The sequence below is a fragment of the Peromyscus maniculatus genome, chromosome 17 (genome assembly GCF_049852395.1).
Source record: "Peromyscus maniculatus bairdii isolate BWxNUB_F1_BW_parent chromosome 17, HU_Pman_BW_mat_3.1, whole genome shotgun sequence".
NCBI classification, from domain to species: domain Eukaryota; kingdom Metazoa; phylum Chordata; class Mammalia; order Rodentia; family Cricetidae; genus Peromyscus; species Peromyscus maniculatus.
In genome coordinates this window covers 6053661-6081036 of record NC_134868.1, presented here as the reverse complement: position 1 = coordinate 6081036, position 27376 = coordinate 6053661, and the positions used below count along the sequence as shown (strand labels likewise).

General features: G+C 44.3%; 1 protein-coding gene across 1 annotated transcript; it reads left to right on the top strand.

Moving 5' to 3' along the window:
* Lpl (lipoprotein lipase) lies at positions 1–26095 on the top strand. Its single transcript, XM_006989568.4, has 10 exons — positions 1–303; positions 7750–7910; positions 11072–11251; positions 13484–13595; positions 14450–14683; positions 15378–15620; positions 18225–18345; positions 20254–20436; positions 21691–21792; positions 23918–26095. Coding segments are annotated over exons 1-10 (1425 nt in total). The 5' UTR covers positions 1–215; the 3' UTR covers positions 23919–26095.
* Positions 26096–27376: the final 1281 nt, after the last annotated feature.

The window sequence follows — 27376 nt, the reverse complement described above, 5'->3', positions numbered from 1 at the left end:
GAGTGGAAACCGTGTCAGACTCGATTCCTCCTCCTCCGAGGAATTCTGCCCGTTCCAGCTGCCCTGCCCTCCCCCTTTAAAGGCTGACTTGCCCCGCGGCGCTCTACCGCGCTCCAGCCCTCTGGCGCCTCCTGTTCAATCCCTTGCTACCCGGATCCGCTCCCTCCCGCCAGCCCGCGCCGCGCGTTTCCCGCAGCAGAAGGACGCGCCCGGAGATGGAGAGCAAAGCCCTGCTCCTGGTGGCCCTGGGAGTGTGGCTTCAGAGTTTGACCGTCTTCCACGCAGGGGTGGCAGCAGCAGACGGTACGTTTTGCGCGCCAATTCGCCTCCACCTGCAGACCCGGCCCGGACCACTTCCTCTCCATCTGAAGATGGGAATGAGAAAGTTGGAAGGGGAGCACACTGGGACTCCCGGGCACAGCAGAAAAAGGGAATCCCTGGGAGGGTGGCTGGAGTGGAATTCAGGAGGAGCAAGGAGAGACTCAGCCTCTGATCACGCTGCGGCGACTCCGGGTTCCCGCTTTTCTCTTTCTCTCTCTCTCTCCCGATTCCTGCTCTGTCCCTTGCTCTCTCCCGCCGCGGGCCATCTCGGAAAGGCCGGGGGTGTGACCGTTGGGATGGGGGAGATGTGGAGGTCGGGCGATGCAGTTGTGACAAGTTGTAACCTCCTCATAGGGAGTGGGAGCGCTGAATGCAAGGCACACGCGGGCCAAGGTGACACTAACTTGGCTGCGACCACGAGTCAGACCCCTCTGGAGGCGGGAAGAGTGAGCCGAGTGTGGCTTCTCCAGGGGTGGGGGTGGGAGTACGCGTTGTCTGCGTCCAGACTGCATGGGGGATTGTCGCTCTCAGCGCAGGGCCATGAGCCGGGAGTGGGAGTGTGCAGTGGTGCAGGGGAACGCATGGCCCCGAGTCCTGGGACCCAGCGTCCTGCACGCGCTCCTGCCCCGGGGAGCCCTCCAGTCTCCAAGTTCTTGCGCGCGGCATAGCTCAATACCCAAGAAAGCCCAGCGAAGGGCGGATCCTCCGGGAAACGTGGCTCAGCCACCAGCACTCTGGCTTTGGGGTTGCCAGTTCAGCACTCTATCCTTTCTGTCCTCCCAGCAAAGGCACACCGAGGCGAGGCGCTCTGTTAGCTGGGAGAACCAGGGGTTTTCTAGTGTCGCAGGGAGGTCGCGGCCACCACTACAGTCACAAAGGCGGTCACTCATAGGGCGCTGCCTGCTCTCTCTGCCTAGAGAAGACGACTAGGGTCAGTTAAGAGTTTCTTTATGGCCTTGAAGTCGAGACCTGCCCACAATTGAGAAGCCTTGTAACTTGAACCTTGGTTGAGCTAACAGAGCAGAGACTCAAAATGTAACTGAACCCAGTCATAAACGGAGGCTGATGTTTCCTTGTGTTGGGGCTGGTGGAATCACCATGAGGGTGGTGTCCCCTGGAGGTGCTTGAAGTTGGCACGTCCACAAACTAATTCCAGTCTTAGTGAGTCTGGGACTGCAACTAAAAGTGAGCTTTATTTCTGCATATAGTTGTAAATGTCTTTGCTGAGCTATCAAAGAAGAGAGAATTCATCTTTGGAGAACTGCAAGGAAGATAAGAATCTCAGGTGTTTGAGGACACTGGAGAGTGTGCCTTTCCTTTGGCAGGTTGTGTTTCTGCATACTTTGCAAGTCTGGTTAAGAAAACTTGGGAAAAATGGGAGCAAACTTTCGATTCATATTCCAGAAAGCACATCACAGTATAAAACTGCTTTTACTGTAAACTCCCCCAGGGTCCTCCACAACTTAAAGTTTTGCTACGGTTTCCTTAGAGGCTCTGGACCCAGTTTCTCAGCTACTTAGTGTGTCACCCTTGTGGGGTTAGCTGCATGGGCTCTAACTTTGGGAAAAACAGCAAGATCTAAAGTGCCCTGAGGTTCCCAATCTTATACTTTGATTTAAATGGACACCTAAGTAATTGCGTAATAATTTTGGATTTTAGCCAACCCTTCATTTTCTTATCAATAAAATGTATTAGGGAATATAATGCCGAGGGAGATGCAAAGTTACTCTCTCTGATCATCTTTTTGTTCTCTCTACCCGCCCTCGATCACAGCACCTTCTATAGAAGCCTTCTCCCGCAAATGAATTCACCTAGGGGCAAGACTGTGAGGAAGGCGCAGATTGCAGTGACCCCGGCTTCCCTTTGGGCTCCGAGTTTCCTTGTTCGCTCTTTTTTTTTCTTTCTGAGAACAGTGTACAAGTATGAGAGGCATTGCCCTGGGGTGCCTTCTTCCTGGAGCCTCTGCAGCCTTTCCTGGCCCCAGTCAGGAAAGCAGAGCTAAGAGAATGAGCAAAGGGGGCCCTGCTCCGTGCAGCCCCGTTCCACCCGGCACAATGCTCGCTTGCAGGTTAATATCAGAGTTAAATACCTGGGTAAGGACAGCAGAGCCGCAAATGTCACTGGAAGAGAGCTTGACAGGGGAGTGATTGATTAATAGCTGCATTGAAAGGTGGGGGAGTGAACTGGGGGAAAAGTCGCAATGGAAAGATGTTCAGTTTCTTTCACGGAGAGTATTTTTAGCACAGCTTCCCTTTGCGGCTGCACTGTAGAGGAGACTATTATACTCAGCTGTCTGCTCTGTTCTGTCAGATCGTCCAACATGCCATGTCCTGTCCCTTTTCCCCCTGACCACAACCTGTTTCCACATTATTACCACCAAGGCTGCATCTTTTTTTTTGTTTTTTGTTTGTTTGTTTGTTTTTGTTTTGTTTTTGAGGCAAGGTTTATCTGTGTAGCTTTGGCTGTCCTGGAACTCATTCTGTAAACCAGGCTGGCCTTGAACTCATAGAGATCTGCCTGCCTCTGCCTCCCTAGTCCTAGGATTAAAAGTGTGTGCCACTATCATTCCAATGACTGCATCCTTTTATCTGGGAAAATGTTCTGGCCATCAGAATGGTGGCTGGTGATGACTTTGGGTCACATACTGTAAAGAATTCAATATAAGCATCATTATTTTCCAGGTCAAGAAATGTCATTTGAATGTATTGATAGTTCTTTCTCTGTGTTTGTCTGTCTGTCTATGTCTCTCTCTGTAGATTTTGTGACCTGATAGGAATTTGTCACAAGAGGTCCTTGTCACATCTACTCTTTGCAAAAGTTGAAGCTTTACCAGTTTCTGAAGGATCAAAATAATAAGATTGTAGCTTACTCTGAAACTAAGAGTTTGAAATTTAAAGGAAAAACAAAAACAACAACAAACCTCCCCTCCCTTCCGCCCCCTCCCATCCACATTCCACTGTGAGCAAAGTGTGACTTCACATACCTCGCTGAGAACCACCTTAAGAGTATCTGTCTGTGAGGAGTAGCGTCACTTTAGTACTAACACACGTTTTAGCTTGTTCTTGTGGAATAAGTGAATATTGACGGGGATGGCAGGAGTGGTTGATCTTGGGTGACATAACGTATGTAAAGTTCACACTACGCTTGTGCCAACTGATTCTTCCTGCTCTCCTTACTCTGTTCTCCCACACTAACCGAATTATTTTCGAGCTGTGACACCAATGGTGACCTTTGAATGAGTAAAGAAAATGTCCTCACTGTTCACTGGCTCAATGGCCAAAGCCGCTCAGGGTCTCATCCTGTGGTGTTCATGGCACCCGCTCCATACCTTGGTGTGTGTGTGAAGTCTGATTCTATGCAATCCCACTCTGACCCAAGTTATTTAATGTTGATATAGAACTTTGCAGAAGCTTTTAAACTGCATAGAGTCAGGTTCTTGGATGGTAGAGAGTCCAAGTGAACAACTGAGTCTAGCCCTTCTCAATACCAGATAGGGCTATCTTGAAATCAATAATTCTCCTCTGGGGGAAAAAATTATTTATAAAATTAATTGTGATGAAAAAGACCTCAGTCAGAACTTATATTTTATTTTTTCCTTTTCTATTTTAACAAATTAATATAAAGGTTTTATTTATGTACAAATATTTCTAATTGTATTTTTTCCATTGATTTGTTTAATTTTTACAACCTGACCACTGTTTTCCCTCCTTCCTCTCCTCCCAGACCCTCCCCCTACCTCCTCTCTGCCCCCAAGGCATCCACTCCTCTGCCATTTCTATTCAGAGAAGGGCAGGCCTCCCATGGAGATCAACCAGACATGGCACATCAAGTTGACGGCTGGACGAGGCAACTCAGTATGAGGAGTAGGGTCCCAAAAGCCAGCACAGGGTCAGAGACAGCCCCTGCTCCCAATGTTAGGAGACCCACAAGAAGACCGAGCTACACAACTGTCACATATATGCAGAGAGCCTAGGTCAGTCCCGTTCAGGCTCCCTGATTGTTGGTTCAGTCTCTGTGAGCCCCTGTGAGTCCAGGTTAGTTGATTCTGGGGTTTCCTTGTGGTGTCCTTGAGCCCTCTGGCTTCTACAATCCATCCTCCCCTTCTTCTGCAGGATTCCCTGAGAACCACCCAATGTTTGGCTGTGGGAGTCTGCATCTGTAGAACATATTTTAAGTAAAAAAGTGGAATGGCATTCTTACGTTTTTGTTTTGAGGCAGGGTCTTATTATGTTACCCTGACTGGCCAGAAACTCAGCATGTAGACCAGAATAGCCTTAAAAGTGGCCTTAGTTTTCCAAGGAGTCTAGTTAAAAAGCATAGTTGGTTGAGGGCGGAGTCGCTGATAACATTTCCTAGTGTCCTTAGCAACAGTTACCTCAGATTAGCTCAAGATTGTCTGCCACTCCAGCAGTCAGCCCAGGGTGCGCCTTGGTGATGAATACTCAGGGAACCACCCCTGGGGTCCATCTTCTTACCTGGTGCTCTTCTCAGCTGATGCTTCGGGGACCACAGAAGGTGGGAAAGCACATCAATTGATCTTTAGGCTACTGAGACACTATTAAAAAGCAGCAAACACTGGCAATACGAAACTTCCTACCGCATTAGACTAAGCAGCAGGAAGATTCGTGACTTTGTACCTAACACAAAACTGAAATTATCGCAGAGCTCCCCAAACCGCGCCATCTTCGTGTGAAAACAATTACACCCCCACACTGGGGCGTGCACACAATCCTTCCCGTTGAAAGTAAAATGAAAGTTCCCATGTGTAAATCTACGTGATGGTGTATGAATTCCTGTTTGTTTGTTTGTTTGTTTGTTTGTTTGTTTTTTCTCAATCAGCAGTGGGTTCAGTGGACATGCTGGCTGTAGGGAATCCAACCTGAGCCTTGGATATGGATCTTGGCATTAAACAGATTTTTTTTTCATGAAAATATACAAAGTCAGCCTTAATAATTGGACGACAGTGAGGAGGGAGCTTGTCTGCTGAGCCATTCAATTGCCTCTGCTTGAAAAACACTGATAATCAGGCTGGCAAGGTGTTTTAGCAGATTAAAGCCATGCGCCGTGCCTGACGGGCCTGAGTTTGATCCTCAGATCCCCCATGGTGGAAGGAAAATTCTGGTTTGAACAAATTGTTCTCTAACCTGCATACATGTGCTGTACTACACATGTGTGTGACTAAAGTGTAATAAAACTAAAATAAAAGACTGATAATCAAACACAAAAGCCAGGTGGCTAGAGAGGAGGATGGACCATTAGAGGGAAGAGAGAATCAAGGGAGGCTAATTTCCTTTTAAACGTTCTAAAACACTTTCTAAAAATAAAGTAACTTCTTGGGCAGAATCAGGTTAATTAGGCTAAACACACATGACATTCTTTTGTACCCACTAGTAAGAAGAACGGTGTTTTCTGCTTTGGGAGGAGGGAGAGGAAAGCCTGTCTTGTCAGATAAGAGGAGAGCTCGCACATGTTCTTGGTGGTAGGATGGATTCTGAGTTATTCAGAGCTTTAAAGATCAGGAGTTTAGCACAGGCCCTTGGTTGGTTAAATGCTTTCAGAGTGTTTAACAACGATTGCGAAACTCCTTTCTTTCTAGCAAATTCCATCACGAAGAAATGTCTCCCGTGTGTCAGGTAGTAGAGATTTGCTGGGTGTGTGCACATGTATGGTTGAGTTACTGCTGATAATGACTCACTCAGCAGCTAACCACAGCACTTAAAAATAATCTCCAAAAAGGGAAATGCTTGCCAATCTCGGATGGTTACATGAGGAGCCCCATGTCAATGCCTGTATGGTCGCTCTTAGTGCATCCTTCCTGAGTCCCTTCTCGGCTTGACTTTAGCAGGGCCGGTTTGAAATTCAAGGCTTCAGATTTCTAGTTACAAAAAAGGAACAGATTCAGATTGAGACATGGGTAGTGTCCTAATAATCTCAATTGTTCATTTCCTGAAAATTTTAAGAGAAACATTCAAATTTCCTTTTTTAATAGTAAGTAGGTAGACTGTGTCTATAATTTGACCAAGAAGTAAGTAATTTTCTCTAAGTCCTTTGTGGCCTGTTTCCTAAAAAGGATCTGATTGTATTAGTAGCATAATAATTTTTACTTTCTATAATAATCATAAAGATTTATCAGCATTTAAATATATGTCAATATGTCAAAAGCTAGGTTTATTGTCTCTCCTTATCCAGTTTAAGACTTACTATGGAGAACGAATAGCTCCTTTACAGCAGATTCAGGGTCAGTTTACTTTATTTATTTATTCATTTTGGTTTTTAGAGACAAGGTTTCTCTGCATAGCCCTGGCTATCCCAGAACTCACTATGTAGACCAGGCTGCCTCTGCCTCTCAAGTGCTAGGATTAAAGGTGTGTGTCGCTGCCACTCAGCTAAGATTTGCTGTGATTTGAAAGGTTTGACTTTGTGTGGAAGGTTGTAAAGAAAAAGGAAGAGGAAAGCTACCTAGGGAGCAACGTATGGACCGTAGCTCACACATGCCCTGGTCTCTGGACATTCGGCTCTCTCACAATGGCTTGAGACAGCACATGTTGCCATTAGGAGGGGAAAGGCTTCCTCGGGTTCTCAAGTTTTCTTCTTTTAACATTCTAGTTCTGGGGAGTCTTTTCTTCAAATGAATCTAATTGTGTTGTTATGGGTTCTAGGTTCTGCATTCAAATGAATCTATTTGTGTTGTTATGGGTTCTAGGTTCTGCATTCAAATGAATCTAAATGTTAAATTATGATTGTGTTGCTAGTCCACCCTCTCTTTCCCATCTTGGCCGAGTCACTTGAGACAAGACGAAATGAAGGAATTTCCACACTGTAGTTCATGTGTGTGCATTAAATACACATCCACACACTCCCTAACTGGAAGTGGGCTGGAAGAAAGGCTGGGAGTCACAGATTGCTTAGCTCACGATTCAGGTCATCTCTGTTCACACTGTCACCACTGGGAAATCAGTCATTCCCTTGCAATCCACATCCTCTTTTTCTTTTAAAGATATTTTTACGTGCATGTGTGTGGAGTGTGCATGATGTTTGCACGTGTGGACATGTGAATGTGGAGGCCCGAGGTTGATGAAGGGTGTCTTTCTGGGCCACTCTTTCACCTTATTCTTTGAGGCAGGGTCTTATAATCAAACCCAGAGCTTACCAATAGGGCTATTACCACAGCTTGCTCTGAAGACCCCACCTCTGCCTTGTGAGGCTGGGATTACAGCAGGTCACCACTCCCACCTGGCATTTACATGGGTTCTGGGGTTCTGGCCTCAGGTCTTCATGCTTGCACAGACTCATATTTGTTTCTTGAAAACCTACTTTAGGAAAATCAAGGGTGTTGTTGGCCTTGGTTGCTTGTGAACCTAAAATCTTTAAGTCCCAAGTAAAACCAAATAAGGCCCCAATGAATCTCTCCAATTTCCTTTTCTGTAGGGGGAAGAGATTTTGCAGACATCGAAAGTAAATTTGCCCTAAGGACCCCTGAAGACACAGCTGAGGACACTTGCCACCTCATTCCTGGAGTAGCAGAATCTTTGTCTGACTGCCACTTCAACCACAGCAGCAAGACCTTCGTGGTGATCCATGGCTGGACCGTAAGAGTGGTTCTGGAAGTGGGTTAGGGTCAAGCAGATCCCAGCTGTTGGAAGCCCATAAACTGTGTCTGTCTGCTCTCTGGGTAGACTTGAGTGGAGGCTATCTTGGTTCAAGGTAGTCCCTACAGCCCCAGGTTCATGAGCTCTTCCCCTGGCTGGTACCCACCTTTGTTTTGACACTGGCAAGACAGCTTTGCCACTCGGTGAACTCCAGATTGAAATTCCCATCCCCAGAAGCAAGGCGGACAGCTCCTGTAGACAACCCCTCAGGCCCCCCGCACAGGTGCATGCTCACACATACAAACAGAGAGGAAGAAAAGTACAAGCTATGGTCCAAGCTACTTATGGGAAATGTTCTTACATAGCCCCTCCCAAATACGCCAGATAGTTGCTTTACATGACACTGTTCTTAGGTAAATATTTTAGTTTACCTTTACAATTTTCAATTTCTAGTGAGCAGGTTGCATTATCTATTAAAAATAACTTATATGAAATTGGTTAAAATGTGTCACCTTCCTGTTAGATACAACTTTTGAATGCTATTGCTGGATACTGAATTCCAGTGAGAAGAATTAGGTAAAAATGTTGTATAACCAAACCAGCTAGCTCTTCCCATATCATGAACTAATCTTTTTATTGAAACCATAGGGCAAATGTTATCATTTCCATGGATGTGTCAGCAACAGGACTCATACAGATGTATTTTTTTTAAGATGTACCCATTTACTAGTGTACATAGTATGGTATATAGCATATGATGAAAATTTAAATCCCTAACATAAGCTGTAAGGAGGACAAAGATCTTTGAGGTGTTTAGAGACATTTGGGGTGCACACAGCTCTTAATACTTTCCAAGAAGTTTAAGCTCAGTGAGCAATTTCTGCACAGGAAACAACTGCACGTCTCAAGTCTTAAGCGTCCCAGTCTCACCCTGAAAGAACTGGCCGCTTTAGGAAGCTGCAGCGGGGTGGGGAGAGCACCCCTCTCTTGCTAACGTGATGTAACAAATGCAGTATCCAGACGTAGGGCCAGATGCTGCCAGTGGTCCTACAGCCTCACTCATCCCACCTGGGCTCTTCAGGTCACGTGTCCTGGTGTTTTGCGCTCTAGGCTCAGGCTAGGTTGCTGGCCAGACAGCCTGTGGTTCGCTATCGCAGAGGCTCGCCTTGGCTGGAACCATAATAAAGCCAGGCGATCCTGGCTTATCTGAGTGAGTGCAGGCTGGGTTCAGTCAAACCACCTGCTAGAGGTAGCAGAGTGGACTCTGGTTCGGAGACTTGTCTGTCAAAGGCTTGTAAGAAAAAAAAAATCTAGAAAGCAAGACCTTTTCTGGGTAGAAGACAGTGCTCAGCTTTCTCAATCCCTTTTGCTTCTTTCATTTATATTTTATGTTGAACCAAAAAAGGAAGGATTAGATTAGGTGCTACTGAGTTAAGTATCCAACAGTATAGGTAAGTAGGTCACCTGCCCTTTTCCAGACTGCCTGACTTGGAAACACTGATAGAGAAAGAGGTTCAACAGAACCCAGAACAAACAGCTCACCCGAGATAAGCTTCCAGGCCACTCAAGGGCACAGACTCTGGGTAGCCAAGACCCTCTCTGTCACATCAGAACTGCTGGAGCTTCGCGCTTGCTGGTTCTCCCTGTGGGGTGGGAAGTTGATGATGGTCAGCGCAGTTAGCACTACATCCTGGAGAAAGGCCACTGTTTTCTTGTGGTCTTGCTTTGGAGCTGCGAAAGGCAGTCAGCGTAGCAGTCAGAAAGGAAGGTGAGGGAGGTGGTCAGGGCACACTCTGAACCTGGACCTGAAGCATCCTGCCTCAGACCTATTCAAAGAGGCTTAACTGGGTCCCTCGTGGGCTGATATCACCTTTGTACCTTTGTTACTTCGTTTTCTCTCCATGCTTAAAATCGTGGAGCTGACCCTGTGCTGGCAAGGAGACCGGACAGCAGACCGGTCACAAGTGGAAATGTACGAGGGAGCTTTGAGCCATTCTGGGCCAGCCTTGTGGTGCAGGTGTCCCAGAAAAGCTGAAGTTAGTTTACAGAACTGATTAACAAGAGAGGTAGAACTACAATCCATATCTCTTAGGCTGGCCTTGCCCCAACACAGGGCACAGAAACTAGGTGAAAAGTTGTGCAGTTTGTCTAGGGCACAGAGTGAAGCGAGGTTCGTGTTTTTGTATTTCAGTCTAGAAAACACACAAATAACAAGACAGGAATCTGAAAGAACTCATCTCGTCAGTGTAAAACTCCAAATGGAGCCAGTAGATTGGGGTACCCATGGTTCCCATTTCTCTGCTGGTTTTTGTAGTTCTCCATTGTTACCTTAAACACATTTGTCACAGTGTTCTACGTTCAAGGAATAATTCATAGCCGTTCCTGTGGCTGCAATGAGACCTAACTAACATCCTTAGCCAACCAGTCTTTGTAGGGAAAGCAGTGCATCTGCATCCCTCAAAAAAATCTTCCTTTCTTAGTTTGCAGTTTTGAATGTTGAGCCTTGAGCTCTGCACCTGCCAAACCAGCACCTTGCCACTGTGCCATGTCCACCCACCCACCCTGGCTCTGCACCTGCAAGCCCAGCACCTCGCCACTGTGCCACGGCCCCCACCCTCTTTCCACTTCTGTTTTTCAGTCAGTCTCACTAAGTTCCCCAGTGCTGACCTTGAAGTCACGCTGTAACTGAAGCAGGTCATGAGCTTACCTTTGCTTTACTCTCCAGAGGCGCTAGGATTATAGACATGCCTGACAGACCTGGCCTTTAAGTCGGCCCTTCTGGGAAACATTTCCTGACTTAGTTGAAAGTAATTAACCAACATTTCTTTTCTAAAAGTGTTTAATTTGGCTATAAACTTTTAATACATTGACCCTGATCTTTTTTTAATAGTGTAAATTGTTGATGTCTTACTAATTGATAAAACGTACTTTTTAAAGCGAGTTAATCCCCAGCCTGCTGTCCCTGAGGCCAACACACTCCCTGGTACACTCACATTTGCCCTGGAAGGGGAAAGAATAGGAGAGAATTGGGGTACCCCTTGAGGTCTGAGTTGTCAGGCTGAGTAGTCAATGTGCTCCCACGCAAGTTTATATCTCTCAGTTCATGTCGTCAAATCTACAGTGAATTATAGTTGGAAGAAATCGTGTGTTATCCTTTTCAGGTGACAGGAATGTACGAGAGTTGGGTGCCCAAACTTGTGGCTGCCCTGTACAAGAGAGAACCTGACTCCAATGTCATCGTAGTGGATTGGCTCTATCGGGCCCAGCAACATTATCCGGTATCAGCTGGCTACACCAAGCTGGTGGGAAACGATGTGGCCAGGTTCATCAACTGGATGGAGGTAAGACTGGGAAAGGGAGCTTCCCATGCTTGGGAGAAAACTCTTGGTGAGAGCCAGACAGGTGGCTGAGTTTTTTTTTTTTTCCATGATCTGAGGTGTTTTCTCAAGCATTTCAAATTTTCAGAAAGGCATTTTTACTTTGTGGTAAGAATGACTAGATTATACAGCCAATAAATGATCCTACCCTGCCCCACCCTTTGATAATCCACTGAATAAATCTGCTGGGACTAAGCACCAAGTGGGCAGCATCAACAAAAGTCTGGTTATTTTTTTTTTTAGAATAGAGGGAAGATGGCGTGTTCAGCCACCTCTTTCTGCACCAGCTGGCTGTCGAGGGCATTGCATCTGGCTGTGACTCCTGTTAGAATATCAGCCTCTTTAACAAAATTGTAAACAGTGTTTAGCTTTTAGAGAAGATAGTGGATCCAGGTGATTGCTGAGACCCGTATAGTCACCATGCTGGTTTGGGGCAGAGATGAACTGACGTAGGGAAGCAGTGAGTGGGACGTAAAGGACATGACATAGATAAGGGTCCAGAACTGGAGTTGCCTGCAGATTTTACCCACTTCCTTCTCTTGGGGGCCACACTCTGGAAGTTAACTTTGAAGGTTTTGGGCGGGGGGGCTAAAGAGAAGCTAGTACTCTGACAGGGCCAAGTTATTTAAAACAGGGAATTAGATGCAAAAAAATATACTTTAATCATCAAACACCAAAATTTATTTCTTGACTGTTTTGCCAGTCACACAAAGGAACTTGGAAGAACCAGATCACAGCCCTGGGCCTCAGGCTTCTCATTTGCTGTCTTAGCTAGTTTGCTATTGATGTGATAAAACATCATGACCAAGGCAGCTTAGAAAACAAAGTGTTTAATTTGGGGCTCAGGGATTCAGAGGATTAGAGTACTTGAGCGTGGCAGCAGGCAGGCAGGCCTGGTGTTCACATCTTGAGGCACAGCCACCAGGCAGTTAGAGACACTGGGAATGGTATGGGCTTTTTTTTTTTTTTTTTTTTTTTTTTTGGTTTTTCGAGACAGGGTTTCTCTGTGTAGCTTTGCGCCTTTCCTGGAGCTCACTTGGTAGCCTAGGCTGGCCTCAAACTCAGAGAGATCCGCCTGCCTCTGCCTCCCGAGTGCTGGGATTAAAGGCGTGCACCACCAACACCCAGTTGGTATGGGCTTTTAAAACCTCAAAACCTACCCCCAGTGACACACTTCCTCCAACAAGGCCACACCTCCTAATCCTTCCCAGATAGTTCCACCAGCTGGGGACCAAGCATCCAAATACATGAGCCTATGGAGGTTATTCTCACTCAAACCACTGTACCCGCTGATGCAGAGAGCTGAGCCGTATGGGCCTGTGATCTCTGCTTTTCCATATGTACCTGTGATCTCTGCCTTTCCATATGTGCCTGTGATCTCTGCCTTTCCATATGTACCTGTGATCTTTTCCTTTTCCATATGTGCCTGTGATCTCTGCCTTTCCATATGTGCCTGTGATCTTTTCCTTTTCCCTATGGGCCTGTGATCTCTGCTCTTTCCGTATGTACCTGTGATCTCTGCCTTTCCATATGTACCTGTGATCTCTGCCTTTCCATATGTGCCTATGATCTCTGCCTTTCCATATGTACCTGTGATCTTTTCCTTTTCCATATGTGCCTGTGATCTCTGCCTTTCCATATGTGCCTGTGGTCTCTGCCTTTCCATATGTGCCTGTGATCTCTGCCTTTCCATATGTGCCTGTGATCTCTTCCTTTTCCATATGTACCTGTGAACCTGTGATCTCTGCCTTTCCATATGTGCCTGTGATCTTTTCCTTTTCCATATGTGCTGTGATTTTTTCCTTTTCCATATGTGTCTGTGATCTCTGCCTTTCCACATGTGCCTGTGATCTCTGCCCTTTCCCTATAGTCTGCTTCAGTCATTGCTTGGCTAACTTAAAGGAATAACAGAATGTAGGATATTTGGACTAGTCGATAATGTGCAAACGTTTATATGTACACTTAAACAGTACATATGCATCTACTATGTATACATATTTATTTCTATGTATAAGTAATACACTTTTGGATGTCTGGAAGAAATTCCTAGTTTCAACCTGTCATTAAAGAAACAAATCTCAACACCACAGAATATTTGTCTCTTTTAACTATAACACGAAATCGGTAAAATTAACTTACAGTATGCCAGTTTTTAGAACCAATATTTATTTTCATTTTTCATTTGTTCTCCCCCAGGAAGAATTTAACTACCCCCTGGACAATGTCCACCTGTTGGGGTATAGCCTCGGAGCACATGCTGCTGGGGTGGCAGGAAGTCTGACCAACAAGAAGGTTAACAGAATCACTGGTAAGAGGCATTTTTTTGTTCATTTATCACAAGAGCCAATGTGACCACCCTTCTGGAAGAGAATCAGAGCTTCTTTTGTTAGTACCCACATGTGTGGCATTGGGGCATGGGCCCAATGTTCATCATCTCCTGTCTCAGCTCTTGGTTTCCATCCACTGGCCATGGCACACGAGTAGAAGATAATAGCATTAAGTACAGAGGCCCACACATTCCTCCGAGGAAGAGTTCTCACGGCCCTCTGCTTCGCTTGAGCTAATAGACTGCATATATGTTATCCTCTCTCACATCAGTACCAGGGAGACTGACAAGGACTGGTTCTAGAGAGCATCTGGAAGAAGACAGTCATCTAGGAAGTGGCTATGAACGGCTTGTTATAGAGAATTGGTTTAGAGGGAGAAAAGAATTGATCATGGATTAAAAGTCTTCTTAGACTCAGAAATAACCTACAAGAAGAAATCAGGCCATTGGGTGTGAAAAACCACTGTAGACTGGCCAGTTTAAAAGATGCATGTTAGGCCTGATGGTGCAAGCCTATAATAGTAACACCCAGAGTGGGGAGGTGGGAAGTTGAAAGCCATTGTCAGCTACAGTGTGTGTTTAAAGCCATCTAGTAACAGGAGCATCTGGAGAAAGGTGGAAAGTAGGGGGATCTCACATGTGCGGGCAAGATTCCATTTTAGAAGAGCTATGCCTGCTTTTCTGACTCTCAGTCATGGGAGGCTCCAACTTCTAAGACAGGGAGCTGATTAGAATTCAGGAGACTTCCGATGACATTCGAATGAGCAGGATGCTGGCCTCAGCACCAAACTCACTGCAGACTCTACAATTTACGGGGCCTTTTCTTTCCCACCAAGGCTTGGATCCAGCCGGGCCTAACTTCGAGTATGCAGAGGCCCCCAGTCGCCTTTCTCCTGATGACGCAGATTTCGTGGATGTCTTACACACATTCACCAGAGGGTCACCTGGCCGGAGCATTGGGATCCAGAAGCCAGTCGGGCACGTTGACATTTATCCCAATGGAGGCACGTTCCAGCCCGGGTGCAACATCGGGGAAGCCATCCGCGTGATTGCAGAGAGGGGTCTTGGAGGTGAGAAAACCAGAAGTCACTTCAGCAGGAGCTTCGAGGCCTAGCTCTCACTGACAGTGTTGTACCCTGTCCACTGCCTCCTCAGGGCGTGGCTTCAGTCTAGACACCTGAGGGGAGGGAGGATGGCTCAGTGGGTAAAGCAGATGCCATGCATGTGTGAGGACCCGACTTCACATCACAGAAGCCACATAAAACCAGATTCGATAGTGCCTCTCCGTAATCCCAGAAGTCCTACAGTGACGTGGGAGGCAGACAGACGAATCCCCCGATGCTTGCAGGCCAGCTGGCCTGGGCACACAGTGGCAAACAAGTGACCTTGTCTCAAAACAAGATGAAAGTCAAGGACCAAGTTGTCCTCTGACCTCTTTGCTCTTAATTTAACAATGATGCCCTTTATGATGTGGTTTCTAGACGCCTGTGCTTTTAGAAGCACCTAGATGTGGTAGACATAAAGCTAAGGCTGTGTTAAGCGGGAAGGAATCAACTTCTGCCTCGGGTGTCATCTATTCCGGCATAATAAACATTCATATATGTAAGACGGCAAGAGTTGAAAGTTCCTCGTCAACTTTTAACCGTCAGCTTGACAGTTATGGAGGGAGGTGAGGACACAACGTAATGGAGAGGCTGACGTTAGGTCTACCCCAGTGCAAGGCAGTTTCTGGAGCACTGCTCCTTCCCACGTCTCTTTGTGCAGATGTGGACCAGCTGGTGAAGTGCTCCCACGAGCGCTCCATTCATCTCTTCATCGACTCCCTGCTGAATGAAGAGAAGCCCAGCAAGGCTTACAGGTGCAACTCCAAGGAAGCCTTTGAGAAAGGGCTCTGCCTGAGTTGCAGAAAGAATCGCTGCAACAATGTGGGCTATGAGATCAACAAGGTCAGAGCCAAAAGGAGCAGCAAGATGTACATGAAGACTCGCTCTCAGATGCCCTACAAAGGTAAGCTGGAAGCTGTGGGAAGGAGGGAAAATTGGATAGTGCCATCTCTGTTATCATGGGCTGATTCTGTCTATTGGAATAGAGTTAATGAAGTGATGCTACTAAGTCCTGAACCCTCATTTATGCCTCTATTAACACAGAGGGATTTTCATGAGTCCATTTCATCTAGCTCTTGATTCCCATACCAGCAAGACCCCAGTGCTCAGACTTGAGTTTGTAACCAGCCTTCTCTGTAGCTGTGACCAGCCAGTAGTACTGACTTTAGAGATAATTTGAAAGCTAATCACTTTGGGATTACAAACTCTAGGCCTTTGGCCCAATTCAGCCTACCACTTGCTTTTTGTAAATAAAGTATTATTAGAACATAGTCAGACACATTGCTTTCCATATTATCTAACACTGCCTTCCTGCCACAAAGGCAGACTCAAGTAATTGTGACAAAGCCCACATAGCCCACAAAGACTAAATTAGTTGCTCTCTGGAACTTCACAGAACATTTGTTACTTTTAAAATTTGTTTTACATGAAGTCAAGAACCACCAACATTCCAGTCTCCCAAGTGTCAGGGTTACTGTTGCTGTGATGAAGCACCATGACCAAAGCAACGTGGGGAGGAAAGGGTTTGTTTGGCTTAGCCTTCCACATCATTGTTCATCATCAAAGAAAGTCAGGACAGGAACTCACAGAGGGCTGGAACCTGCAGGCAGAAACTGATGCAGAGGCCTTGGAGGGGCTTCTTAATGGCTTGCTCCCCATGGATTGTTCATCTTGCTTTCTTATAGAACCCAGCACCTCTAGCTAAGGGGTAACACCACCCACAATGGGCTGGGCCCTCCCTATCAATCACTGAATAAGAAAATGCCTTATATGCTTACCTACAACCCGATCTTATGGAGGCATTTCTCAGTTGACATAAACTGGCCAGCGCACTAGGGAAGCAAGAATGTGCCAAGTCTTATGTCCGTCTTGTGTGAACTCATTTCCAACTCGAACTTAAGGCTTGGCCTCTTGCTTAAAACAAGACATAAAGACACACAGGGGAAAATGAAGAAGGAGGTTGTATTCTGCTGACAGGAGATGATTTTGGACAAATTGCCTTCGGTAGAGCCTGGGTGGAAGCCTGGAGTAAGGGCACTTATTAAAGAATAGTTTCCTCAGACAAAGCAGTGTGCTTCAGCAGTGCTTTGTAGATGTGCAAGGTGGCCCAGATGTTGGAGCACACGTTATTCACAGAAATCTTGTAGGCTATATGAGAAGCCTCATTTTCTCCAACTCTAGAACCTGGTGTGAGGTACAGAATAGGCCGTCCTCTAAAGACAAGGGTAGGCTTACACGGGGTCACCTAGCATTCTGTCTGGACTTCCTAGAGACACACGGACAGCCCCCAGCTCCAGCCTCTCTTGCTGTGACCTCCAGCACTGCCTTAGCCATATAGGATGATTTATCTCCACTTTTGAATAGTCCTGGGGGTTGGTTGTTTTATTTTTCTCTTTTTGCTTATCTAGCTACTTATTCTCATTATAAAATGAGCTATAAAGTTGGCATAGGGTAAATGCCTGTAATCCCAGCCCTTGGGAGGTAGAGGCAGGAAGATCAGGAACTCAAGGTCATATTCAACTACACAGTGAGTTTGAGGCCAGCTGGGCAACATGAGATCCTGTCTTAAAACACACACATATATTCAGTGCACAATACCACTTAAAACAAATAGAGAAACTAAATAAAGGTTGTCATAAGAAACCACAAAAAAATGTACTGAAATGTTTTTCAGGAATATATCCAAAGTAACATCAAAATTCAATTTTGCGTCACTCTTTGCCATTAGAGCTAAGGATGTTGGATCCCAGCTTAACAGAAATTGCATTTAATAGACAGTAGTATAATAAAAACATGCATAAGAATCTTGGGTTGCAGGAGACAATACATCAGAATGATCCCCATTATAGTCACAGTAGTTATGTTTCAGGCGCAGGGTTTTGGTGAATAAGTGGGGAAGAACAGGGAAGAGATGCTGATGTTCAATTTCCTGCTTCCAGAGGTACTTCCTAAGGCAGGGCAGTTTGTAAGACAGACCTCACGGCTTTGTGTTGGTGCACAGGAATTCAATGTATTGTGTGTGCTACATGCCACACTGTGCAGATGGTGGAGGAGCAGAATGAGACCAGAGTTGGGGGATGGGGTACAATGTCCCCATGAAATGGGAAGGAGCAAGGCCATACACATAATAAAGCAGCAAGTACCAAATGAGCTTGGTATAGATGTAGAAATATAAAGTGGCCAAGGCAAGCAAAGGTCACAGAGAGCCTTCTGGATGTGTTTGGCTATTTATTAATTTGATTTCCCTGGTAGTTCCTTCCAGCTTGGCAATTCAGATACGGCTGTGTTCCTCCCATGTACTGCAGCCCCACTGAAAAGCATGAAGGTCTGCACTTCCAGTGGAAAGTGTTTCTAGCCACTCGGATAGTCCAATGTGTGCACTTCCTGTTTGGGTCCTTGGAAGACATTTGTTCTATGGGTCTGAACTGCTAGATTGTTCGGGGACGATGATGTTTCCATGAAGATTGACATGCCTGCCTTTGTTCCAATCTTCTCCCCTCCCCTACAGTGTTCCATTACCAAGTCAAGATTCACTTTTCTGGGACCGAGAGTGACACCCAGCTCAACCAGGCCTTCGTGATTTCTCTGTATGGCACAGTGGCTGAGAGTGAGGACATCCCCTTCACTCTGTGAGTAGCTCGGGGCACATCTCCAGTCTATAGCTAGGTCACAGCCTTGCTCCTTGCCAGAGCTTGATCTGGAAACAGAAGGGGACCACCACCACTCCAAAAAGAAACTCCAGTTTAAGAAATTAGAATTTAGCTGGGTGTGGTGGGCCATGCCTTGAAATTCCAGCACTCAGGAGGCAGAGGCAGGTGGATCTCTGTAGAGTTCAAGGCTAGCCTGGTCTACATAGTAAGTTTCAGGACAGCCAGCTATGTAGAAACTCTGTTTCAAAATACCAAAAAAAGAAAAAGAAATTGGAATTTAAAAATGGAGGTCTTGCACCATTTCATATGAGAAAAAACTGTTTTCTAATTTCTGTTTTATTTTTGTTTACTCTATTTCATGTTTTCTTTTAACATTTCAGGTCTTTATTTCTTTCACTAAAAAAAGAAGCAGTGACAAAATAGTTAAGTTCCCCCAAAAGAGTTGAAGCAGGGGTGTGGCTGGGAGGTGGTGCACTTACCAAGCATTTGTATGTACTCCCAGCATCACCAAGAAAGAAAGGAAAAAACAAAACAGTTGTAACAAGAAGCTACTCCACAACATAGACAGATAGGTAGATGATAGGTAGATAGATAGATAGATAGATAGATAGATAGATAGATAGATAGATAGATAGATGATAGGTAGATAGGTAGGTAGGTAGATAGATAATATAGATATAGATAGAATGATAGAGATAGACAGATAGATAGACAGATATAAATATAGATAGAATGATAAATAGATATAGATAGAATGATGATAGATATAGATAGAATAGATAGATAGATTGATGATAGATAGATAGATAGATAGATAGATAGATAGATAGATAGATAGATAGATAGATAGGTAGATAGATAGATAGGCAGACAGACAGACAAATAGATAGACAGATAGACAGGTAGACTGGTAAATATACAAAATGGTATAGGTAAAAAGCCCATGACAAATTATTACTCCTTAGTTTTGATTAGGGAAAATTTCATGATACCCTTTAATAATTCCTAAATGAACGCATATTCTAAAATACACGATAACTCTGAAACGGCCGAGCAGGACATACATACACTGGTTTATTGTTGGTGCTAGAACTTCCCACCCAAGGAAGACAGTGAGGAAATAATTTTCTGTGGCTATAATTACAAGGATTAAGATGGTTTCTTTTTTTTTTTTTTTTTTTTTTTTTTTGGTTTTTTCGAGACAGGGTTTCTCTGTGTAGCTTTTTGGCCTTTCCTGGAGCTCACTTGGTAGCCCAGGCTGGCCTCGAACTCACAAAGATCCGCCTGCCTCTGCCTCCCGAGTGCTGGGATTAAAGGCGTGCGCCACCACGCCCGGCTCCTAAGATGGTTTCTTTTACAATGTATCTTGAAGAAATATTCAGTTAACATTTTTAAAAATTTAAGTGCAGCATATTTATTTTCATGGAACACATAAATACCCCAAATTGAGTATTAATTAACACTGAGTCAAAGGTCATGTGAGTTATGATTCAGAATATAGAATCAATATAGCCTCTAAAAATTAGAATTCTTGAAAAACAGGTAAAACATGACGAAAATAGAGCCAAGTAGAGGACTGAATATATGCTTTTTAATTAAGTGGACATATGTTCACACATGTCTAAATTAAACAGGAATACATGGAAATAAGATTGGCTAATGGACATTTTTCTCTTAAGAGCTGTACTGGATAGTTTTTGGTGTTAGAAGGGATTCTGGAGCACGGGAAAGGGGTGTGGGGTCCTAAGACAGGGCAAACGCTGCAGACAAGCATCTTGGACATGTTTGCATTTTAAAAATATCATCCGAATAGTAAAGCTATTTACATCCAGGGAGGAGAAAAGGTTGATCCCTAAACGTAACCGAGTTTGTGAACTTTTCACTCAGGCCTGAGGTCTCCACAAACAAAACCTCCTCCTTCTTGATTTATACGGAGGTGGACATCGGGGAGCTGCTAATGATGAAGCTGAAGTGGAAGAGCGACTCCTACTTCAGCTGGTCGGACTGGTGGAGCAGCCCGGGCTTTGTCCTCGAGAAGATCCGAGTGAAGGCGGGGGAGACTCAGAAAAAGTAAGCGACCGCAGCGGTCCCCACACTCTGCCCGGCTCCCTCTCATGACCTGGGGGACCTTCCTGGAGCCTTGAACACGCGGGGAGTGCAACTTCAGAAAGCCCTCTTTTCAGTCCTGTGGGACCTAGTTAATTAACCCAGAAACAATTCCAGAATATTCTTTCAAGGCCACACAGAGGAAGGAGGACAGACTGAGCACCAACCATTCTTGGGACTGGAAGGGTTTGGATTTGAGGGGTTTATTTCTTTCAGATCTTGGAATAGTTGTGTGTGTGTGTGTGTGTGTGTGTGTGTGTGTGTGTGTGTGTGTGTGTGTGTGTGAGATTTCTTTCAGATCTTGGAATAGTTTTATATATATATATATATATATATATATATATATATATATATATATAGAGAGAGAGAGAGAGAGAGATCTCTTGGAGATGGGACCAACTTGTGTTTCACATTATCTCTTGCACACACAGTCTGCAGGTAATTTGTACATTTTCAGTGACTGCATTTTGACTACAATGTACCCCATGCGGTCAGGTGTGGAATTTGCCACTTGGTGTACAAAAAGGCTTAGATTTTGGAACATTTGGAATTTAGACTTTTGGATTGGGGATGCTCAGCTGTAATATTTCTGGATTTCAAGTAAGGAACATACACTGAACTGGCCACAGTTGTTTGGCATGAGAGCTGGGATCAGAAGCCAGTAATCTCGGTATGCATCTAGCACTATTTCTTGCAAGCAGAAAATAGTTACAAAACGTGGCACAAATCTTAGAGATGCTGACATGGGCTAAAAGAAACTCTTCAAGAAGCAGCCCAACCCCCCACATGTCTATAAAATGATTTGCATGAAGGGCCCCATGGAACTGAAATCTTCACACACATGTCCGGGGATTGTACAAGCACACCATTGACAGAAACAACTCTTTAAAGGAGAATTGAGAAGTTATTTCTTTTTCTGCCATTTACTTTTATACAAAAACTTTTAAGACATGATAAGGATAGAAAAACTGCAGATCCTTTGTTCCCAAGGCAGTTGAAAGCTGATGCTCTAATTCTCTGACGGCAATACTAAGGGGTGGTCCTGTAACTCCTGTAACTGCTGGTCAGACCTCCTGAGTGAGACATGACCCCAGCAACACACTTAACTATCAGAAATACCGCCATAGTTAACTATGGGATCACAGGGTTTAAATGGCCTTGACCAAACACCCATTTTGTTGTTCCATATGGCAGGCTCACATCTGCTTTCTTCCACAGGGTCATCTTCTGTGCTAGGGAGAAAGTGTCTCATTTACAGAAGGGAAAGGATGCCGCAGTGTTTGTGAAATGCCATGACAAGTCTCTGAAGAAGTCTGGCTGGTGAGCATCTTGAATCACAGCTCTCTAAGCAGCCTCTCAAAGTGGCCTCTGCCCAGCTCTTTACCCTACGGCTCTTGTGGTCCCTGTCTTTAAGGTGTCTCTCTAGCCCTTCCTTCTTTTTTTTTTCTTTTTTCTTTTTTCTTTTTAAATTTTATTTTACAATACAATTCAGTTCTACATATCAGCCACGGATTCCCTTGTTCTCCCCCCTCCCGCCCCTCTCCCCATCCCCCCAGCCCACCCCCCATTCCCACCTCCTCCAGGGCAAAGCCTCCCCCAGGTAGCCCTTCCTTCTTATCTATGCTCATTTGCCTGTTTTCTAGCGCTTTAATGCTCCTTTTCTTTCTCACCTTGCTGACCTTCATCCCAGATACACAAGTTAAAGTTTATTTTAACTCTTGAACTACTCAGAAGTCTTCACTACTGCGTTTCCCACGACTGCAGGGCTGTTAGCTGCACAGATGCTGTCTGAAGCAGGGAGCATGTGGGTTCTTCTGTGGGGTCATCTCCTCCCAGGATATTACCAGAGACGAAAGTGTCTCATATCAGCTGTAGTCATATAGTGACAGACTCTCTCTAATCGCCGCAGACTGCAGGACACAGGACCACAGGGAGACCTAAACTGTGTCAAAACCCCAAAGATGGAGAGAAAATGGAGTAAGAGTGTAGGAAACCGTTCTCCTATCTCAAAACAACTGCTGGCGCGTCCTCCATGACCTCCAGGGCTAATCCACATGGCAGCTGGCAGCGGAATCTTTCCAGCACGTCAGTGCTAAGTCGAGACCAAGCATGTGACCTTCCATCTCCTCTCCCAAGTTCTCAGGATGTGCTGTTTTCATCCCTCCCCTCGCTCCCCCGCCAGACGCCAAGTGCTAATGGGTGACACATATTAAAGGGGGAATATTAGATAGGGCCACACAGGCAGTGACACAGAAAACAGCACAGTTTTGCTTCTGCTTTATCCTGATGCCTAGATTATTATAGACAGAAGTATCAAATGAAGATCGCCTCTTCAGAAAGAGACCATTAGAGACCCTATGTGGAACACCTCCCTTGAGATGTCTACTTAAATATAATTTATATATGCTCACTACGGATAGATGAGGAAAACCAGACAAAAACAAAGTAAAACCAACGAGGCCTTATTGGTAACATTTGACATGTGATTAACAATTTGATTTATATCCTTTCTCACTATACATATATGACGTGTATGTTTTCATATCACAAACATAGAATTATGGCAATGAATGAAAAGAAGAGGCCATATGGACCTGAACATTACTATGAATGCCCAAGAGGGCTTTGCCACGGAGAATAGTTACCAGCATTAAGCTGGCAAATGACTTTTAACTAAGGGGAGAAATAGCCACCAAGCTGTAAATGCTTTGCCACTTACAAAGTGTGGATCCAAGGCAACTTCATACTTGCCTCCACTCTGAAAAGGGGGACTCCAGGATAAAAATTTAGATATGCACTTGAATACACTTATGTACACCTCCCTTCCCACCAACCCATCTGTAACTTTAAGTAGCTATGTGAATATAAAAATAAAGTCCTCTTTACTAAGTATAAATCCAAAACCTAAGGGAACAACCTCAACTGTTTATGAAGCACTCTGGTCAGACTATTTATTTATAAGAAGTTATCTAAGAAGGCCTAATGATGGACCTTGGGTCTACTCAATAGGGTTTCTAAACAACAAACACATAAGCAGCCATGTCTTGCAATGCACTTTAAAATTAGGAGGTCATTATGAATCAGACAATACTCTTCAGGGGTTTCAGCTCCCAGGCTCTCAGTCTACTGTCCCCTGTTAACTCCTCAGAAGGAGCAGATTCCAAGAAAAGACTGAAGCAGCCATTTCATTATGTTTAGAGCGTAAGGAAAGCTTTGTGACTTTTGCCATCCCATGACCCACTCTTCTGAAGATGGTGCTCAAATAGAGGCCGATCTATGCATGCATCAAGTGTGTTTCCTGCCTTCCCAGATCTAGGATCTGCATCTCATAAGCTTTGTTCTGAATGTCAGTTGGATACTTCTTCATCATGGCGGCGGTGGGGCAGGAAAGGGTTTGTAAAAGGCCAAGCGGACCATAAACCCCCCTTCTTCTGTTTTTCCTCAGACACTGGACAATTCAACAAGAGAAGAAAGCACTTGAGTTCTTTGAAGACTGAAGTTAACGAAGTAAATTTTATCAACAAAGGAAAAAAAATACCCTTGTTTGGGTGTTTGAACGTGGGTTTTCCCGAGTATTAATCCCAGCTCTATCTTGTTAGTTAAATTAGAAGACAGGCTCAAATACTAAAAAGTGGCTAATACCAGGTGAGGAGTCTCGTGGCCAATAGCATGTCTTCCAGCATCAGAGGACAGCAGATAGGAGAAGCATGGTGTCTTTTGTCCCTTAAGAAGGAATCACTGGTTCCCAATAAATAAGACTCCTTCGTGTGACCCGTTTGGTCATGGTTGAACATTAGTGAGGGCCTCTTATTATATCAAATTCTGAGCCCTTTTCAAAGTTTCCTCCAAGTCTAATATAGATAATGTTTTGTGGCATGGATGAGATCTATTTCTTTAGCAGTTGAAACACCTGGCCTTTGTAACTAGTTCTTTTATCATTGGGATGAAGCCAAATAAATAGATAAATAAATAAATAAGTAGTAATCAGGGACGTGTAGCAAAAGCAATGGAGACCAGAGCTCATGGAATCCTGAGCCTTGGTCCCACCGTGACAAAGCACAAGTCAACAGAGATAAAGAACTATCTGAGTAATTCTTAATAGACTTGAATTTCTATGGCTTGATCCCTCCATCTTTTAAAAGTTTGTCTTATAGTTTAACATTGTTCTTTGGGTAGATGTTGAAAACATCAGCTTATAATTCAGGTGAGATGTAAATTGAACTGAAAGAAAATAGTGCCTCCTTTGATTTTACTTTTATTTTATTTTATTTTTTGCTTTTTGGAGGAAAGGTCTCATTTGTCCCACTCTGTAGCCAAGCCTGACCTAGAACTCAACTTTGTTGTTCAGACTTGCCTTGAACTCGCAATGATCCTCCTGCCTGAGTGCTGGGATTACTGGCATGACCCACATCTGGCTTGATGGCATAATTTTATTACCAGATTCTTCCTATTTGTTTTCATCACCTTGAACACACTCAATAGCCAAGTAGTTAGCACTTAGTCTGAGACTTCTTGGCCATGCCTCTGTCACACTTCTAACACACCACGTTCATTTCTAGTTTAGATGTGATCAAGTTCAAATTCTGCATCATGCAAAGTACAAATTTTAGATCAGGACCACCTTACCACATGAAAGTTGAAATTACTAGGAGACATGCTCATCAGTGCTTGTAACTTGTGGTGAACAAAGAAGGGAGCCGTCAACTGCAGTAGCCACAGGAAGCACCAGGTGGGCGGCCACTGTTTTGTTTTTCTTAAAAAAAAAGAAAGAAGGAAAGAAAGAAACTAATCAAGAGTGAGTGGACAACTATTTATGAACTAGATCTCATATTTTCAGAATGTTTTTACTGCGTATTAATACAAAGTGATAAAGAAGTTCTATGCCAGAGGCAATTGGCTGGGAACACAAACTGTGAAATGTGTGGGTGTCTGAACAACTATCCACATGCAAAGCCCCACAAATGTAATTGTCATTCAGTGTCATTTGGAAAGGAAAGAGTCAAGAGATGTCCTGGAAAATGGTCAAAGAAATAGTTCCAGATATGCTGGAATGTTATCCCTTGCCAGGAGAAGGATGGTTGTACCTATGTAATATAGGACAAAAATGACTAACTTCATCAGGCTTGGAGACAATTCTAACAATAAAATGATGTACAATTTGTCACTGGCACCCCTTTTATTGCTAAGTCATTGACTTCGGGTTTCCATCAAGGGCTCACAAATTTAAAAGATCCAGCCAACCTGTGCATAGCACTGGACATTCTGGCTTCTAAAGACATATAAATTTCTGCATACATACATATATGTATACATGTATATGTGTACACATACATACGTATCTCAATGATGCTTTGGCTTTAAACTTTATTTATTGGCTGTAAATATATGTGTGGGTGTGTAAGAGAGCTTGTAAACCCTGGGAGGGCTGTTGTGGCTATCTGCAGTGTAGATGTGTGGTGCTAACTTTGTGTCCGTCTCCATCAGTGATGGTCTGTCTCACTGAGCTAACTTAATTCTGGTGAAATAGTATGATGAAATAGGCTTTTAAAAGAGGGAAAGAAATTCACTTATGTGAAGAAATGAAATCTGCTTTTAATAAAATTGACAACATTTTATCATGGTACTAAGTCATCATTTTGTATCATTTTAGCCCTTCTAGAGTCTAGGCAAATTAGATTTATTCTCAAGGCAGATTCAGTCAGTAAATTTTTGACTGAGTAAGTCATAGAAGTAATGTAAGTTTCCCATTAGACGTGTGCCTGATCACCTACTAAAATCGAATGAATCAAATCGATCTCAACTCCTCTCCTTTATGACAATGCACATGTCCAGACTTCTCAGTAGTTACTGCTACACTGTGGATACCAAGAAGATCGTCACATCACGGATCTTTCTTTTATTCTCACACTGCTCTAGACAGGACTCCCCATCTGTGGACTAAGCATGTATACAGATACACAGAACAGTGAGGACTGTTCTGTGCAGGAATCAGTTTCCAGAGTTGCTACAATGATTGCTGACACGTGGTATTAACACCATTGCATAGTCTCTCCCTCAAAGATCTGTGTGACCAAGAGCATGCTGAAAAAAGCCGTGGCATCTCATTCCAAAACTCAGGATACGGAGGACTTTAGCTTCCCTTGGGACCCCTCTGTCTGGGAGCACTCCAGAGAGGATCATGTGGCACCAACTGGAGCTCAGAACTCACTCTGAGCATAATTTGAGACAGCTCCTTCACATCCAGTCAAGCTTCATGGGCAGAAGCTGGTGACTAGCAGCTTAGTTACAACCTCAGGGGAGACCCTGATCCACCCCAGAGCGCCATGATTCTTAGCACACAGAGACTGTGAATACATGTTTTGGCCTGTCAAATTTGGGGCTAGCTTTTTATGCGGCCATAAATGGCAAAAACACATAGTTTGCTTTATCTGGTTAATTTATTCCTCATAGGTCAAACATTTATACGTCCATATTTTGAAAGAACCAGGAAAAGTTATGCTTTGGAGATTATACTTATCTCTCTACCTTTCATTTAGTATTCTGAACAACAGTAATTGTCAGCACTACAGGTTTAATTTTCATCACTTTCTTTTCCTTCCTTTCTTTTCTTGTTAGTGTAGATCATAGAGTTTATTACAGAGTAAAATGAGACACTCTCAAGGAGTGGGAGTAGACAGTAACCAAAGATACCATGTTGTGTTATGTACTTCCATTGGGGAGGTGTGGACAAATGTGTACTTGCTCCAGATAAGAACTAAAAACAGTCCAAAGTAGAAATACTACAAATTCAACTTAAATTAATGAGTTTAATGTAGTTACTTTCAGTAGTATGGGTGAGGGCTTGCGTACAGGAGCTTGGATAACTCAAAGGCAGCTTTATCACTGGAAGACCACTCCAGTATCG

Excerpts from the sequence above, each read along its gene's own strand:
- Lpl (XM_006989568.4), top strand. The coding sequence starts at position 216 with ATGGAGAGCAAAGCCCTGCTCCTGGTGGCCCTGGGAGTGTGGCTTCAG. Across the intron at positions 14,684-15,377 it reads TGCAGAGAGGGGTCTTGGAG|ATGTGGACCAGCTGGTGAAG; the intron begins GTGAGAAAACCA and ends CTCTTTGTGCAG. Across the intron at positions 20,437-21,690 it reads GCGGGGGAGACTCAGAAAAA|GGTCATCTTCTGTGCTAGGG; the intron begins GTAAGCGACCGC and ends TTTCTTCCACAG.